Source organism: Aplidium turbinatum, chromosome 2 (assembly GCF_918807975.1).
Source record: "Aplidium turbinatum chromosome 2, kaAplTurb1.1, whole genome shotgun sequence".
NCBI lineage: Eukaryota > Metazoa > Chordata > Ascidiacea > Aplousobranchia > Polyclinidae > Aplidium > Aplidium turbinatum.
Genome location: NC_137473.1, coordinates 6,825,373 through 6,838,055, shown reverse-complemented (window position 1 = coordinate 6,838,055; position 12,683 = coordinate 6,825,373). Strand labels below are relative to the sequence as shown.

The window sequence follows — 12,683 nt, the reverse complement described above, 5'->3', positions numbered from 1 at the left end:
TGATGTGTAAAAAAAACTTGAAAGATAAAACTAATTTTATACTTTTTAGATCAGTTTGTCCCTTCTTTATTTCGTGAGACCTACCGTTTGCTCTCCTAGCAGGAATAAGTAAGGAGTTGCTCCCCTCCGTCTGTCTTAAGCCTCCGGAAGTTTTTTCTTAATCACAGTTTAAGCTATAATCATAAAAATGAAACTTCCCAGGATATTTTAAATAGGCTAACATGGTAAAAACAAAAATTGATTTTGTAATACTGATATTTCATTACACACTTAGACAATGTCCTGTACAATTGCATTCCAGTCCACTGAAAATTACTGACCTACCTTCAAATGCTAGGTGTAGGTCATCAAGATCTAATCTTTTCACCATGAATTTTTTCTATTAGAGATATTTTCCATTTCCGATTTTTTTTTCTGGATCTTTTTTTTTGGGACTTTTACCGATTACCGTTTTAAACAAGATACTACAACCTATTTTAAAATTTTGTTTTGTTTGATAAATAAATAATAATTAAACACAGGGGTTATAGACATTTCATCATCTCTGACCCTTTTCTGTGGAAAAGTAAAAATAAAGCACTGCAATGAGTATTTAAAATTCATTTTTGCTACAAAGTGCAATTTCAACGTAACTCAAATGAAAAACGTCGTAGTATGAAAAATGAAAAAGATCGGCCAAATCCTGAATGGACAGCGGATTGCATTCGTGATTTGCATTGCCCACTTGAACAACAAATTATCAACAAATAGTACGCTAATGCTCGTAAAGCTTTCTTGACCATCTTGCTGGAGACCTAATCATCAGCACAATTACAAGTTTACGTTTGGTGGCCTCTCATAACTCTACAGCAGTGACGTGCGGTGAGGTTCCTAGATGGTGAGGCACTAATTTTTTCAAGTCACTTTTACAATAAAAATTTTTAACAACAAAAATAGTATCATAACTTACTAATCAAAAAAATTAGCAGCATGCTTTCACATTTATTAAAAATAAAATCCATGCGCCTATCCTTTTGGACTTAAACATTTGTGACTTTGTTGTATAGACCCTTCTTTAGTCCTAACAGTATCACTAGATAGTGAAAACAAGAGACAGGGAAAGCAGAAAAGGCAATTTTTAAAGCATAGCCACACAGCCACTTCTTTTTTGAGTAGCAATCTCTTTGAAAGTTGCAAGTTATTTTTTTTTGTTCAGTCGTCTGATGCAAACCTTATAAATTTAGAACTGGTCTTCCTTTACTTCAACATCAGACTTCAACTTTGGATTGAAAGTTTATTTTTTTTTAAATCTCTCAGATTTGATACTAAATCTTCCTCCATGTTTTGGTTAAATTTTATAAGAAACAATCCTTTACAGTTTACACTGCAAGAAGTCACATACCACGTACTATGCGGGCATTCCAGCTTGACGAAAAAGGTTTCATAGCTGTGACGTCACATTTGAGGCAAGCCTCAAATCGTAGCTAAATCGTTCATGATGATTGCTGGGCGACTTTGCGAAAGAAAAAAGCACGCATAATGCAGTGTATGGAAGTTTTCTGATCTGAAGTGAGGCACAGCTTGGCGTTGCCTCTCCTCGCGTATTTCAACGATTTTGAGTTTTTGACCACGTGAACGCTCGATATGAATATCGCCACAGAAACAGAAAAAATTAAAGCACAGTTTGGATGTAGAAAGTTAAATTTGAGGGAAAGGGGGCACGACCACAGCAATTCACACAAATAAAAGCACCTAAAAACGTGCAATATTTACTACTTTTTAACAAATAATATTTATTCTGTGATAACCATATCTTTGATATAAATTTTGCTTTGCCATATGTTGGCAGGTGAGGCACTGCCTCACCTGCCTCCCCTGACTGCACGTCCCTGCTCTACAGTCGTTTCTGCCGTAAACTTAATGTTGATTAGGCTACGTTTAATGTAGTCTAGCCTAATGATTTTTTGTTTTCAAAGCCCCCTCCTTCTCTAATGAAATATTTCTGCGTACGCCACTGTGTGTGAATGAAAATGTATAAAGGAATGCTTGATAGCAGTTGCGGAGATCGTTTGTCCAGAGAAAAAGCCGTTTTTTTCAAGCACCGGCTTTTCCAAGGATACCGGTAGTTAGCCTACTAGACGATTTGAAGATGTCTATGTGAATGTGAGGGAGCTTGAAAGACGCTGAAAGGACAAACACAAAAAAACAAAACCGACAAAACAACAATAGATTTCAAATCGAACAAATACGAGTTAAATTATTTGACGTTGAGTTAGTCTACTTTTTGTTATTAAATGAGCATCATTGCTCATTGCCGGCCTCGTATCATCACTACTTCGTTTGGCCGACGCATGCAAAAACCTACATATGCTGTATATCTTATTGATTATTGTTATCTGTTTTGTTTAAATTTAACAAATTCTATTTCACACAAAAACAAACAAGTGATAGCCTACTGTAAGCTATGTAGACTTTCCAACCGTGAATGACACAGACAAAAAGGTAAGTTGTGTGTCCAATACAAAGACTTGAAGACCTATACAGTATAAGCAAACTTCCGCATTGCAGCGTCAAAGCTTCCTTTTCTTACAAAATGTTGCAAATGCCAACATCACATCCGGTCACAAAAATACTGTCATTTTAGCCTACGACTTGTGAGAGCTGTAGCCTAATGAAGTCATCCCATGATTAAACTCGTGAAAGCCTGTTGAAGGTTAACCTAGTGTTATATTTCATAGGATATAGGCTATGTCTTGCATTGTAGCCTACAGAGTGTACATTGGGGTTTTATGGTAGCCTACTAAAAATATTTACAGTCAGAACAGGGACGTTGCTGGAAGAAAATTTTTGGGGGGTAGTAAATCAGTATTATTGCATGTGAATGAGTCTGGCAACGAGTCGCCGAAGGCAAAGTACCCAGAAAAGGTCTGAGAGGCCTCCCCTCAACACATTCAAAAAGTAAACAAAAATTGTGCATTCTGAGAGTAGCCCACTTTCAGCCTTAATCAATAGTAAAGCATTGCCAAAAATGCAATAGATTGAGTTTCGCTTTTAGCAGCATGATCGTTGCTTAGGTGTAAATAACGACCTGTTCCAGCCTGATGCTGCAATTTCACTGTGGTAATAGCGGTTTGCACTAGCTTTCGGAACACAGTTTCTTGGTCATGTGCTATGACGAATGGTGTTGAAATCAGTGAGTCGTTGTTCCATGCATAAAACAATGACTCACTCACTGACTTCAACAACATTCGTCATACCACAAGACCAGGAACTGTGTTCCGAAAGCAACTACAATTCGCTGTCATCACAGTGAACTCGCAGCATCAGGTTAAACAGGTCGTTAATATCTACTGTACATTGCAAAGATTGTCAAAAGGTGTTGTAACAGAGATTGAAATGTTTATATCGAGGGGGGAAATTTCTCCTCTCTGACTACGCCCTTTTGTCAAAACCAGATACATTACCGTTATTTACTTTGTTTTCAAAGGACATAACCAATTTAATATTTGTTTTATTCGTTTTATTAAAGTTGAGTAGCACTACACCTGATTTGTTTCAGAAACATACTTGATTGTGCATACTTGACATTTGCTTACTTGATTGTTTATGTTATGTAGGTCCTATGCTAGGGAAGCTGTATATGAAGATAATTCTTGCCCAGAAAGCAAATTGGTTGCTTTTTAGATTGATCTGAAGTCAAGTAAATTGATTCATTGTTATCAATATAACCTTTACAGCATGTTTCACCCTTTGCGGGGTCGTCAAAAGGCGCTCATTGCTACTTGCCCCAAATTATCCAGTGCAACGGCCTTGGTCCTAATTATTTTACGTAATACAGCACACAACGGTAGGGTAGCCTACAATTTTTAAATACTTTTATTGTGACGCAGCGTGGCATCGAGTTAAAAACCACAAAAACAAACTGGTTACAGGTTATATTATCTGTAGGCCTACCGATCCACTTTTTTAGGTAAAATGAAACTCGAATTCGAATTGGATTTATGAGAAAGCGTTGGGGAGTCTGGGCGTCGAAGCCTCCCAGCAACTAGGATAATCACAGTAAAAATTGCTTCCTCCCAGTAGAAATTTGTTTAAAGAAGCCCTGAAACCTGGCAATGAGGTTATTCTTCCAAAAGCTCAAGGTCCACCATCAACACCCAGAAGGTCCGGATTGGGACCGCGGACCGCCAGTTGAGTAGCCCTGATTTAAACCATGCCAGTGAAAGATAACAATGTCAGCATTCACAAGCCTTCTTGTTCATTCCAAAGAATAAACGCTTAGGCTATGGGTTCACACTTTGGAATAGTAGCCTAAAAATAGCAGAGCGTAGCCTATCTACTATAGCCTATAACCACATTGAATATTTTTACTCAATCCAATAAAACGGAAATGCGTTTGCATACGTAGGCTATTTTATCACTAGTATTTTGCTTTTATCATTTATTCATTTGCATATTTTTTACATATTTTATTGATTAAAGTAGACTATAGATAGGACGATTTTATAAGAAAGAGCGTTGTGCTTGAGCGCTGTGTTACTGAAAAAGTGTACGGTAGCAACATTTGAAGGATTTAAGGAATTGTGTAGAAACTCCGATAATAAAGGATTAGTTCAGTTAAGCTTCATTTTGTTGCAATAGTTGCATGAGATATGATTTCAGGAAGAAGACGTAAAACACAAGTTTATTACTTGCTCAAAAAAAATGATTTTAGTAATGCCACCTTCATTTTTAAAGAAAATTTCTGCTCCTTTTGGGAGATCTCGCGCAAATATGCCAAAAAGAATTGTAAAAGTGAGCAAGCACCGTTTCAATCAAAGTAATTTTATCAAAAATTTTTTTGTTATAGCATACTTTCCTGTGCTACTATACACTTGCTACCAACATTCGTATTTTTGCTGTCCCATATTACTCAAACTTACCAAAAAAACGGTTTTCAAATTATTATCTAAATTATTTTCACTAATTTATCTTTGCAATTCAATAATAACAAAAACTAACGTGACTTTAATTAAATATAAAATCATTAGTAATCAAAATAATATCTATGTTTATATTTAGCATTAAGTAATAGTCGTCACTTTACATAAATTTTACGTCTTCCTCGTGACGACAATGCAACTTCTATTAGTCACTCTTGTGCTTTTCACTTTTTCGGGTAAGTTACTACAAACTCATAAAACAATAATTGTAGACAATTCATACATCAGGCAAGTTTAAAATATATCTAGTGATTATCCAAACCTTTTATTCCTGTGTCGCCAATTTGCTTTAAAAGTTTGAAAATAATTATATTTGGTCAATTAATAATCGTGTTTTTATTTGCGCCCATTGCGATAACATACAGTACACTGCGATCACAGATGCGATACAACAGACGACAGGAAGCAGCGAAGTGACATAATAGTCTTCGAGTTAGCTGCTCCCCTTATTTTGGCTTGCCATTAAGTGTCTTTGCCGAGACACAGCCGCGTGCTCTGGAGCGGTGTCGAACCCACGCCCTTTCGAACGTCGCGCAGACGTTCTCATCACTCGGCTACGCAGCCGACATAGCTGTCAAACTGAAATGAAACTTCACTTTATGTGAAATTTCATTTCAAAGCTAATTTGAGTTTGAAGCAATTTTAACACAAAGGAAATCCGCGAGACATCCTTCTTTCGCCAACTAAATGTCTAGTAGCTGCTAAATGTTTAACTAGTACAGTAGCCTAGTCACGGGAGGTTGCTTGGCTTAGGGGTTAATCCCATCTTCTATTTTAAAATATTTGTAAAGTTGCAATAATGAAAACTACCAAAAAGTATCATACTAACTTTCTACAAGTAATATGCCAAACTGTCAGGAATAATCTGTCAAAGGATTTGTCAGTCTAAAGATAAAGAATCAAAACCAAATCAATGAACACAACACAGGTAGCCTACTGAGTTAAATGACATTACTCAAGTTGATAACTGCAATAAATTATAGATAGCCTATCTGGAGCAAAATAACAACACTTTATTATAAAGATTGTTGGAAATCTGGTATCTAGTTTGAGCTGCAACAAACTGAGGAAAATTACCGGAAATTTTAATCTGTAGCCTATGAAAACTACGAAGTCAGACATGGTTTGATTTTGAATCTTTATATCATCCTCCGATTGACAAAGCCTTGATAGGTTATTCCTGATAGTTTCGCATTCATAGGCTACTTGTAGAGGCTCTTGACGCAGGGCGGTTACCGAGATTGACAAAGTGAAGATGTCCGATTGTTGAAGTGTTGTTGCCGGGGAATAATTCCATTTACTAGGTGCCGCTGAATGGAAAGCAGTCATGAAATGTGTTGCTCAAGCGCACACCCCGACAGTCGAACCAGCGCCGCGTGATCTTGAGCCGGGCACGTAACCACTGAGCTAACGGGGCGTCGAAGACATCAGGATTGAAAAGACTTCCACAGCTGCTGCATAACAAAAATAACTTTACTTCTTCACGTGTGATTAGACTTCTTCGGTTATTTTTCTCACAATGCAAAAGTTGTGAACTAATAACTCTAAACATTCAGATATCAAAGAAAGTCATCAGCAGAAGATGGAAATCATTTGCGAAAAAAGTACTAAAACCGTGTCTTGTCCTGACAATGATGTCATCATAGTGACGTATGCAAACTATGGGAGATGGAGTGAGAAAGAGTAAGTTTTTTAATGGAAAATAAATGTTGAATGTTAAAACATCTATCTGACTTCTGCTTTCTTTAGGTCATTTTTTGCTGCAAAATGTAGGTCATTTCCATTTAGAGGTGATTAATGTAATGTAGGTAGGCCTACTGTAGACTGCAGTCTTGTCGTTTGGTACTCAAGTTCTCAAGCGTCTTGTCGTTTGGTACCTTCGCGTCCCTTTTGGTGCCTTCGAAGCTGTTGCGGACCTTTAAAATAATTTATTTGAAATTTTAGTATATTTCGTTTCCTAAAGAAATACGTCATAAGTTTCAAAACGACACACTAAAAAAATTTGCTGATCTCACGACGCACTTATGACGATTTATGACGTTGACAAAGCTATGTTATGAGCTATATGTTTGCAGACAGGATCAAAAATCAATGATCTACCTGCTGATGAAATGTTTTTCTATAAATTTTATCAAAATTTAATTAAATGTTTGCGACTGTTACAAATATTTTCTCATTTTCTTTATTTGTAATCACTCTTGTTTTGTCATCACAGTCGTGGCAAAACTGTGAATGCCAATCAGCTGCTGACTAACGTTTACATTTCTCCTGTGAATTAAGCATTGATGAATAATCCGCTGCATCAAAAGAATGAAGTTGAACAATTGAACATGTATAGCGTTATAAAAAGATTTAACTGTTTTATATGAAGTTGTTTTAGTTTGGAAGCTGAACCTTTGTGCGACACCTTTTGAAATTTCAAATGTGACGCACCAGGGCGTCGCGACGTACAGCTTTAGAATCACGGCAATGCACAAATAAAGCGCAACCAATTTTTTAATATCATATTTTATCACTCATACTGCAAATTCCAAAACTTTCAGTTGACCCCAAAAACGCTTTACGGACCCTGGTTGAAAAAAAACTGCTGTAAAGCTACTGTATTATGGTACATTTCTATTTGTTTTACAAAATATCGGACGCCAGTCACAAATATCGGATTGTAAATGTAGGCCGACCAACAACTGAAAAGCAAGCGTCATCACTTTTCACATTATAAAGTTTCTGCAAAAAATTTCAAACGTCAAAAAAGTAGCCTGCTGAGCACTCAAAAATAATTGAAGAGTTGAAGAACTACTTAAGTCCAAAATACGACTTTTGAGACAAAATAAGTTAAAGATCTTTCAACGTCGCTTAATCTTTCATTACTATGCATTATGCAAGCATCGGCGTGTGTTATAGCGAAATTTAGCGTTTGTTTTTTTAATCAAATTTTGCGCGGAACATGCGTTAACCATCATCATACAATAAATTTTTGTGATTACTCAATTTTGTAAAATGTGACTTAGTCCTGTTGTTCTACGACTCAGGTTTTCCATTGCGAAATATATTTTGTCTAAATTTTTTAAGTCACTTGACAAGAATTACTGTTTAGTTGCGACGGCCCAAACCGAGATCAAAAATGTTCATGTAAAGATTCATGTGAGAGCATGATAAATAAAGCATGCAATTGTGAAAGATCTTGCAACATTATGTCTTCCAACGATGTGTTTGGTGATCCATGCCAAGGGACAGTTAAGTACGTTAACATCACATATCGTTGTGGAAAACGTCATGGTAAGAGCACCTACTTTTTCATTTTTCAGCTTTAGATTTTGTTTAATAGTAGAAATCATTGATGTTGACAGTCGCTGTTTTTGAAGCATGAATGTGAAACTTGGACACTAACAACAAAAACTCGAAAAGGGATAGAAGCTGCAGAGATGTGGTTTTACCGAAGAATTTTTAAAATTTCATGGACAGCATTTCAGACCAATAAAGCAGTTCTCCAGCAGATGGGCCAGGAACGACAGATAGGCTATACTGAGATCTGTACAGATACGGCAGCTGAAGCTCTTGAGCCACATCACAAGGAGAAGGAAAGGCGAATTCGAAAATTTATCTGTGGTAAAATACTCGGAAAACAGTGTAGAAAAGCTCAAAGATTTACATTTTTACATAATTTTCAACCATACATCAAACATGCCCTTGCTTTGGCAAGAGGCATGAGTTTGATCTTACTGAAACATTATTGTACGGAGAGGGCTGAGTCAGCTGTGATACTTAGGCTACAGAGAGAAAAAGAAAAATTGTTACATTGTGGCCTAAAATGGCTTAAACTGGCCTAAAGTGGCTCGATGTGGTCTAAAATAAGGACTTTCAAAGTTATAATTTAGTACAAAAATTTCCAAGAAAAGTATCCTTGGACAATTTTAGATAGCAGGAGTGTTTAAAACAAAAACATTTCAAAACAACTCCCGTTTTTTTGTTTTTTTATTTCAAATAAAGTTCGAAAACAAAGTTAATTTCGTAGATCTTTACTTTATATACATACAGTATGCTGAGTTTGCTACTGAAATTCTATTAGTTAACACTTTTAGATATAACTTAAGCAAATCTTGAATTGCATGAAAATGTAAGCAAAAGGAGTGGTAGGCCTACGTACTTGAACATAATACTCTATCTGCGAAATAGCTTAATTTATCTTGAACACTCATTTCGCGTCTAAATAAATCAATAAAACTTTTGATTGCAAATTTGGTTCAGTTACTTAAAAGGGGAATGAGCAACAAAAGTTATGATAATTTGATCGGCTTGATATATTAGATTCCGAGTGTACTTTTATGGATACACTGGCTCTATAACTCGACATAAACGGTGCCTACATTGTTATAGCCTACTGAACTGACATATAGAATAACAAAAGTGCAGGCTACTGATCAGATTCAAAATCCATAGGCTAAGCAAACAAAACTCCAGAAATATTATTATGCTAAAACTACTGTGTTTTTCAGAATGTGATCCGTCCGTTACTGCTTCAATGATTTCAACAGCACAGACGAAGTCAACAATTGAGCCGTCAGCAAGTCAAAGCTATACCACCTTTACTGCCAATACAAATCTTACAAGCAACGGAGAGCTTTCAACAAAAAATTCAAAACACATTGGCAACAGTGGACTTTGGATTGGTGTTTCATGTGGAATAATTCTTTTCCTCATTTTAATTATTGGAATTGTTTTAGTTTTGCGAAAAAGAGAAAAGAAAACCTTTGAGAAAAGAAAAGAAAAAACAAGGAAAAACGGAACGTGTGATGCGCGCAGCGTCCCAATCAATGCAAGCAATATTGGAGGGGGAAAAGTTATGGTTGACAACATAATTTACAATTTTGAAGACAGCAATACTGCTAACCAGGATCAAGGCACTGTTTGCGCAGTAAAAGAAGCAAAATCACACGAAATGACCGTCAATGTTTTGTATCACAGTTCTCAACCTCCAAATGGACCAAACTTTAAATGCACATCAGAAAAGGAAAGAGTTGTTATCCCAAACGGTTCTTCCAATCAACTCGATGGTAATTACAACTCAAACAGAAGAAAAGAAATGGTGAAAAACGAACCCAATGAGAAAAATAGCGACGAGGCAGAGGTTATTGTCAATGTTCTTTATGAGCCTCTTGATGAGAGAGACGTCTAAAGCAATGTTTGTTGCGCATAGCCTAATGTTAGAGTGGAATTTTTTTTTGTGTATTCGAAAACCAGATGTGTTAAAAGTGGAATTTAAGGTCCAAAAGCAACTTTTAAAGCGATTTTAGTCATCTTCTACCTGTACCCACGTGGCTAAATGGCCTGAAAGGTCATGTCTTTGATTGATTGAATCTTTATCCTCGGACTGGGTATGCTTCTTTGCAGAGCTTAATCCTGGCAGTTTCGCATACTTGTAGACAATGTAGAGGCTTTGAATTACTGACGCAGGCTCGGTCACCGAGATTGACAGTGTGAAGTTTCCAATTGCTGAAGTGTTGTTGCGGGGAATTATTCCACCCATTAGATGCCGCTGAATGGAGAGCAGTCCTTAGAATGCGTTGCTCAAGGGCACACCCTGAGAGTCGAACCAATCCTGCTTGATCTTGAAGCGTTCTTCGTTCACTGTTCTGTAGATTATCTCTTAATTACTTTCGCAAGATAAGTCTTTACATTAAAGCACTAAACTTTCTGTCAATGACGTTATGGAAACTTTGAAATTGTGTTTTCAGTCCACTGTATTTTGTTACAACAACGTTCTTTATCGTTACGCCGATGGGTTCTTGTATTTTCCCGGTGGCTAACATTTTCATGGAATACATTGAGCGCACTGTCACCGCTACATTCCACACATCACCTCTACTTTGGGTGAGATATGTGGATGACACTTTTTGCATTATAAATAAGTCTGCGGTCAACCAATTTCATCAACATTTGAACAGCATATCTTCTTCAATTGAATTCACAACAGAACATGAAAAAAACAACCAATTCTTGACGTCCTAGTTATTCGTCACAATGCCACAAACACGTTGACACAAACATGTCTTAATACACTGGGCCGACTATTTTGTAACAGATCAGCAAATACAATTTATTGTTTCTTTTGCATTGAACATTTGTAGACATGAATAAGAGGTTTATAGATGTTAACTCAAGGTAAGAAAGAAACTTTTGGCAGTTGTAATATTGTACAGGTAAACATTTTTCTTAGTGGGAGTAAACTTATGCGGAGTTAGTCATAATCAAGCTGAGTAGTTAGAGCATGTCACATGCTATTATTATTACACTGATCTGAACATTAGTAAACCAGTTTTAATATGTCTGTTAGTTTACTCTGCTTAGTATTTGAAGAGAATGCTAACAAGAGAAGCTGCTGCCACCAGAGTATGTCAATATAAATACAACTATAGTTTCAAAAATTTTAATTATTTTCCAAATGGTGTTCTTCCAACTAAAAGAAATATTTTATAAAGCTTGCTATACTACTGTAGAGAACGTGGAGAGTAAGGTTGGTGGCTGTCAATGTTGCCAATGAGCTTGATAAGCGTTGAACCCATTGTAATGTGTATTGTATCAGTATTGATGGAATTGTTTTCAGGGTCCCAAACTTAGTCACGAATTTTCGAAAGATTGAATCTCAACCAAAGAAAGGAAAAAAAAGAAGTTACAACCAGTGAACATCTGAAAGCCATTTAGCAGAGTTTTTGATTGACATTGAAGAATTGATGATATTTTTGCATTGATCCCAACCAATTTGCATTGAACAACTTGCAATAGAGCTAGAGTAGCTGTAGCTTCTGCTACATTGAAGTCTTTTGGGGTGGTTAGTCAAAAGATAAAGCTTTGGTGGAGAGTTTACTTTTTTTAAACCATAGACAAGCAAAACAAAGTAACCTTAGTGGGTTTAACATAATGTATTACAAACAAAACAAAATATATAACATAATGACTCAAACGTTTTCGACACGTACGTGTGTCCTCATCAAGAATTAAATCTGCAATATACGTAGAATGAAAAATTTTAAGATAAATTTGACTTTGCGCTATAACTGTAACGACACTCTGGAGTGAAAAGCACAAACTGAACAAATCATCATTCTTGTATCATTTGTTCAGTTTGTGCTTTACAGTCCAGAGTGCTGTTACAGTTATAGTGCAAAGTCAAATTCATCTTACAATTTCTAATTTATGTATATTCAGTGAAAAGAATAAAAGATAATTACGCTTTTGGGCTAAAACCTACGTTTTTTCCAGTTTTTGAAATTCTTTAAAACAAGGAAGTTGGAAATCCTAGGTCACCTAACTGAGCAATAACACAAAATTCAACATTATAAAAACAAAACAAAAACATCAAACTCTTTCTGCTATGCACAGCATAATGATAATGACTTGATATATGCATAGCCGAAAATATTTGTTTTTAAAATGTAAAATGTTGTTTTGTTGTTCAATTATGTAAAAGTGAATCTTCTACATATTTTGTGCAAGCCTCAAAAGCCACAAAAGTTGAAACCGAAAGTCAAATTCTACCTGGAGTTTTTGTACTTTATCACGGAAGGAAGTGCATATCAAAAATAAATTTTAGTTGTTGTTGTTGTTAAGTTGCATAATGGAAATCGTGTTTTCATAAATTTTGATTGCACAGATTGCTAAGAACACCACACAAAATTAGACAATTGCGTTAGAAACGTATTTTTGCACAAATTAATCAACAATGGC

At 36.0% G+C, this 12,683-nt stretch overlaps 1 protein-coding gene across 1 annotated transcript; it reads left to right on the top strand.

Moving 5' to 3' along the window:
- Positions 1-5,050: 5,050 nt before the first annotated feature.
- On the top strand, positions 5,051-11,077 carry LOC145765206 (uncharacterized). Its single transcript, XM_082576989.1, has 4 exons — positions 5,051-5,137; positions 6,518-6,644; positions 8,056-8,237; positions 9,455-11,077. Exons 1-4 carry the CDS (start codon positions 5,095-5,097, stop codon positions 10,132-10,134), a joined length of 1,032 nt encoding a protein of 343 aa, XP_082433115.1. The 5' UTR covers positions 5,051-5,094; the 3' UTR covers positions 10,135-11,077.
- Positions 11,078-12,683: the final 1,606 nt, after the last annotated feature.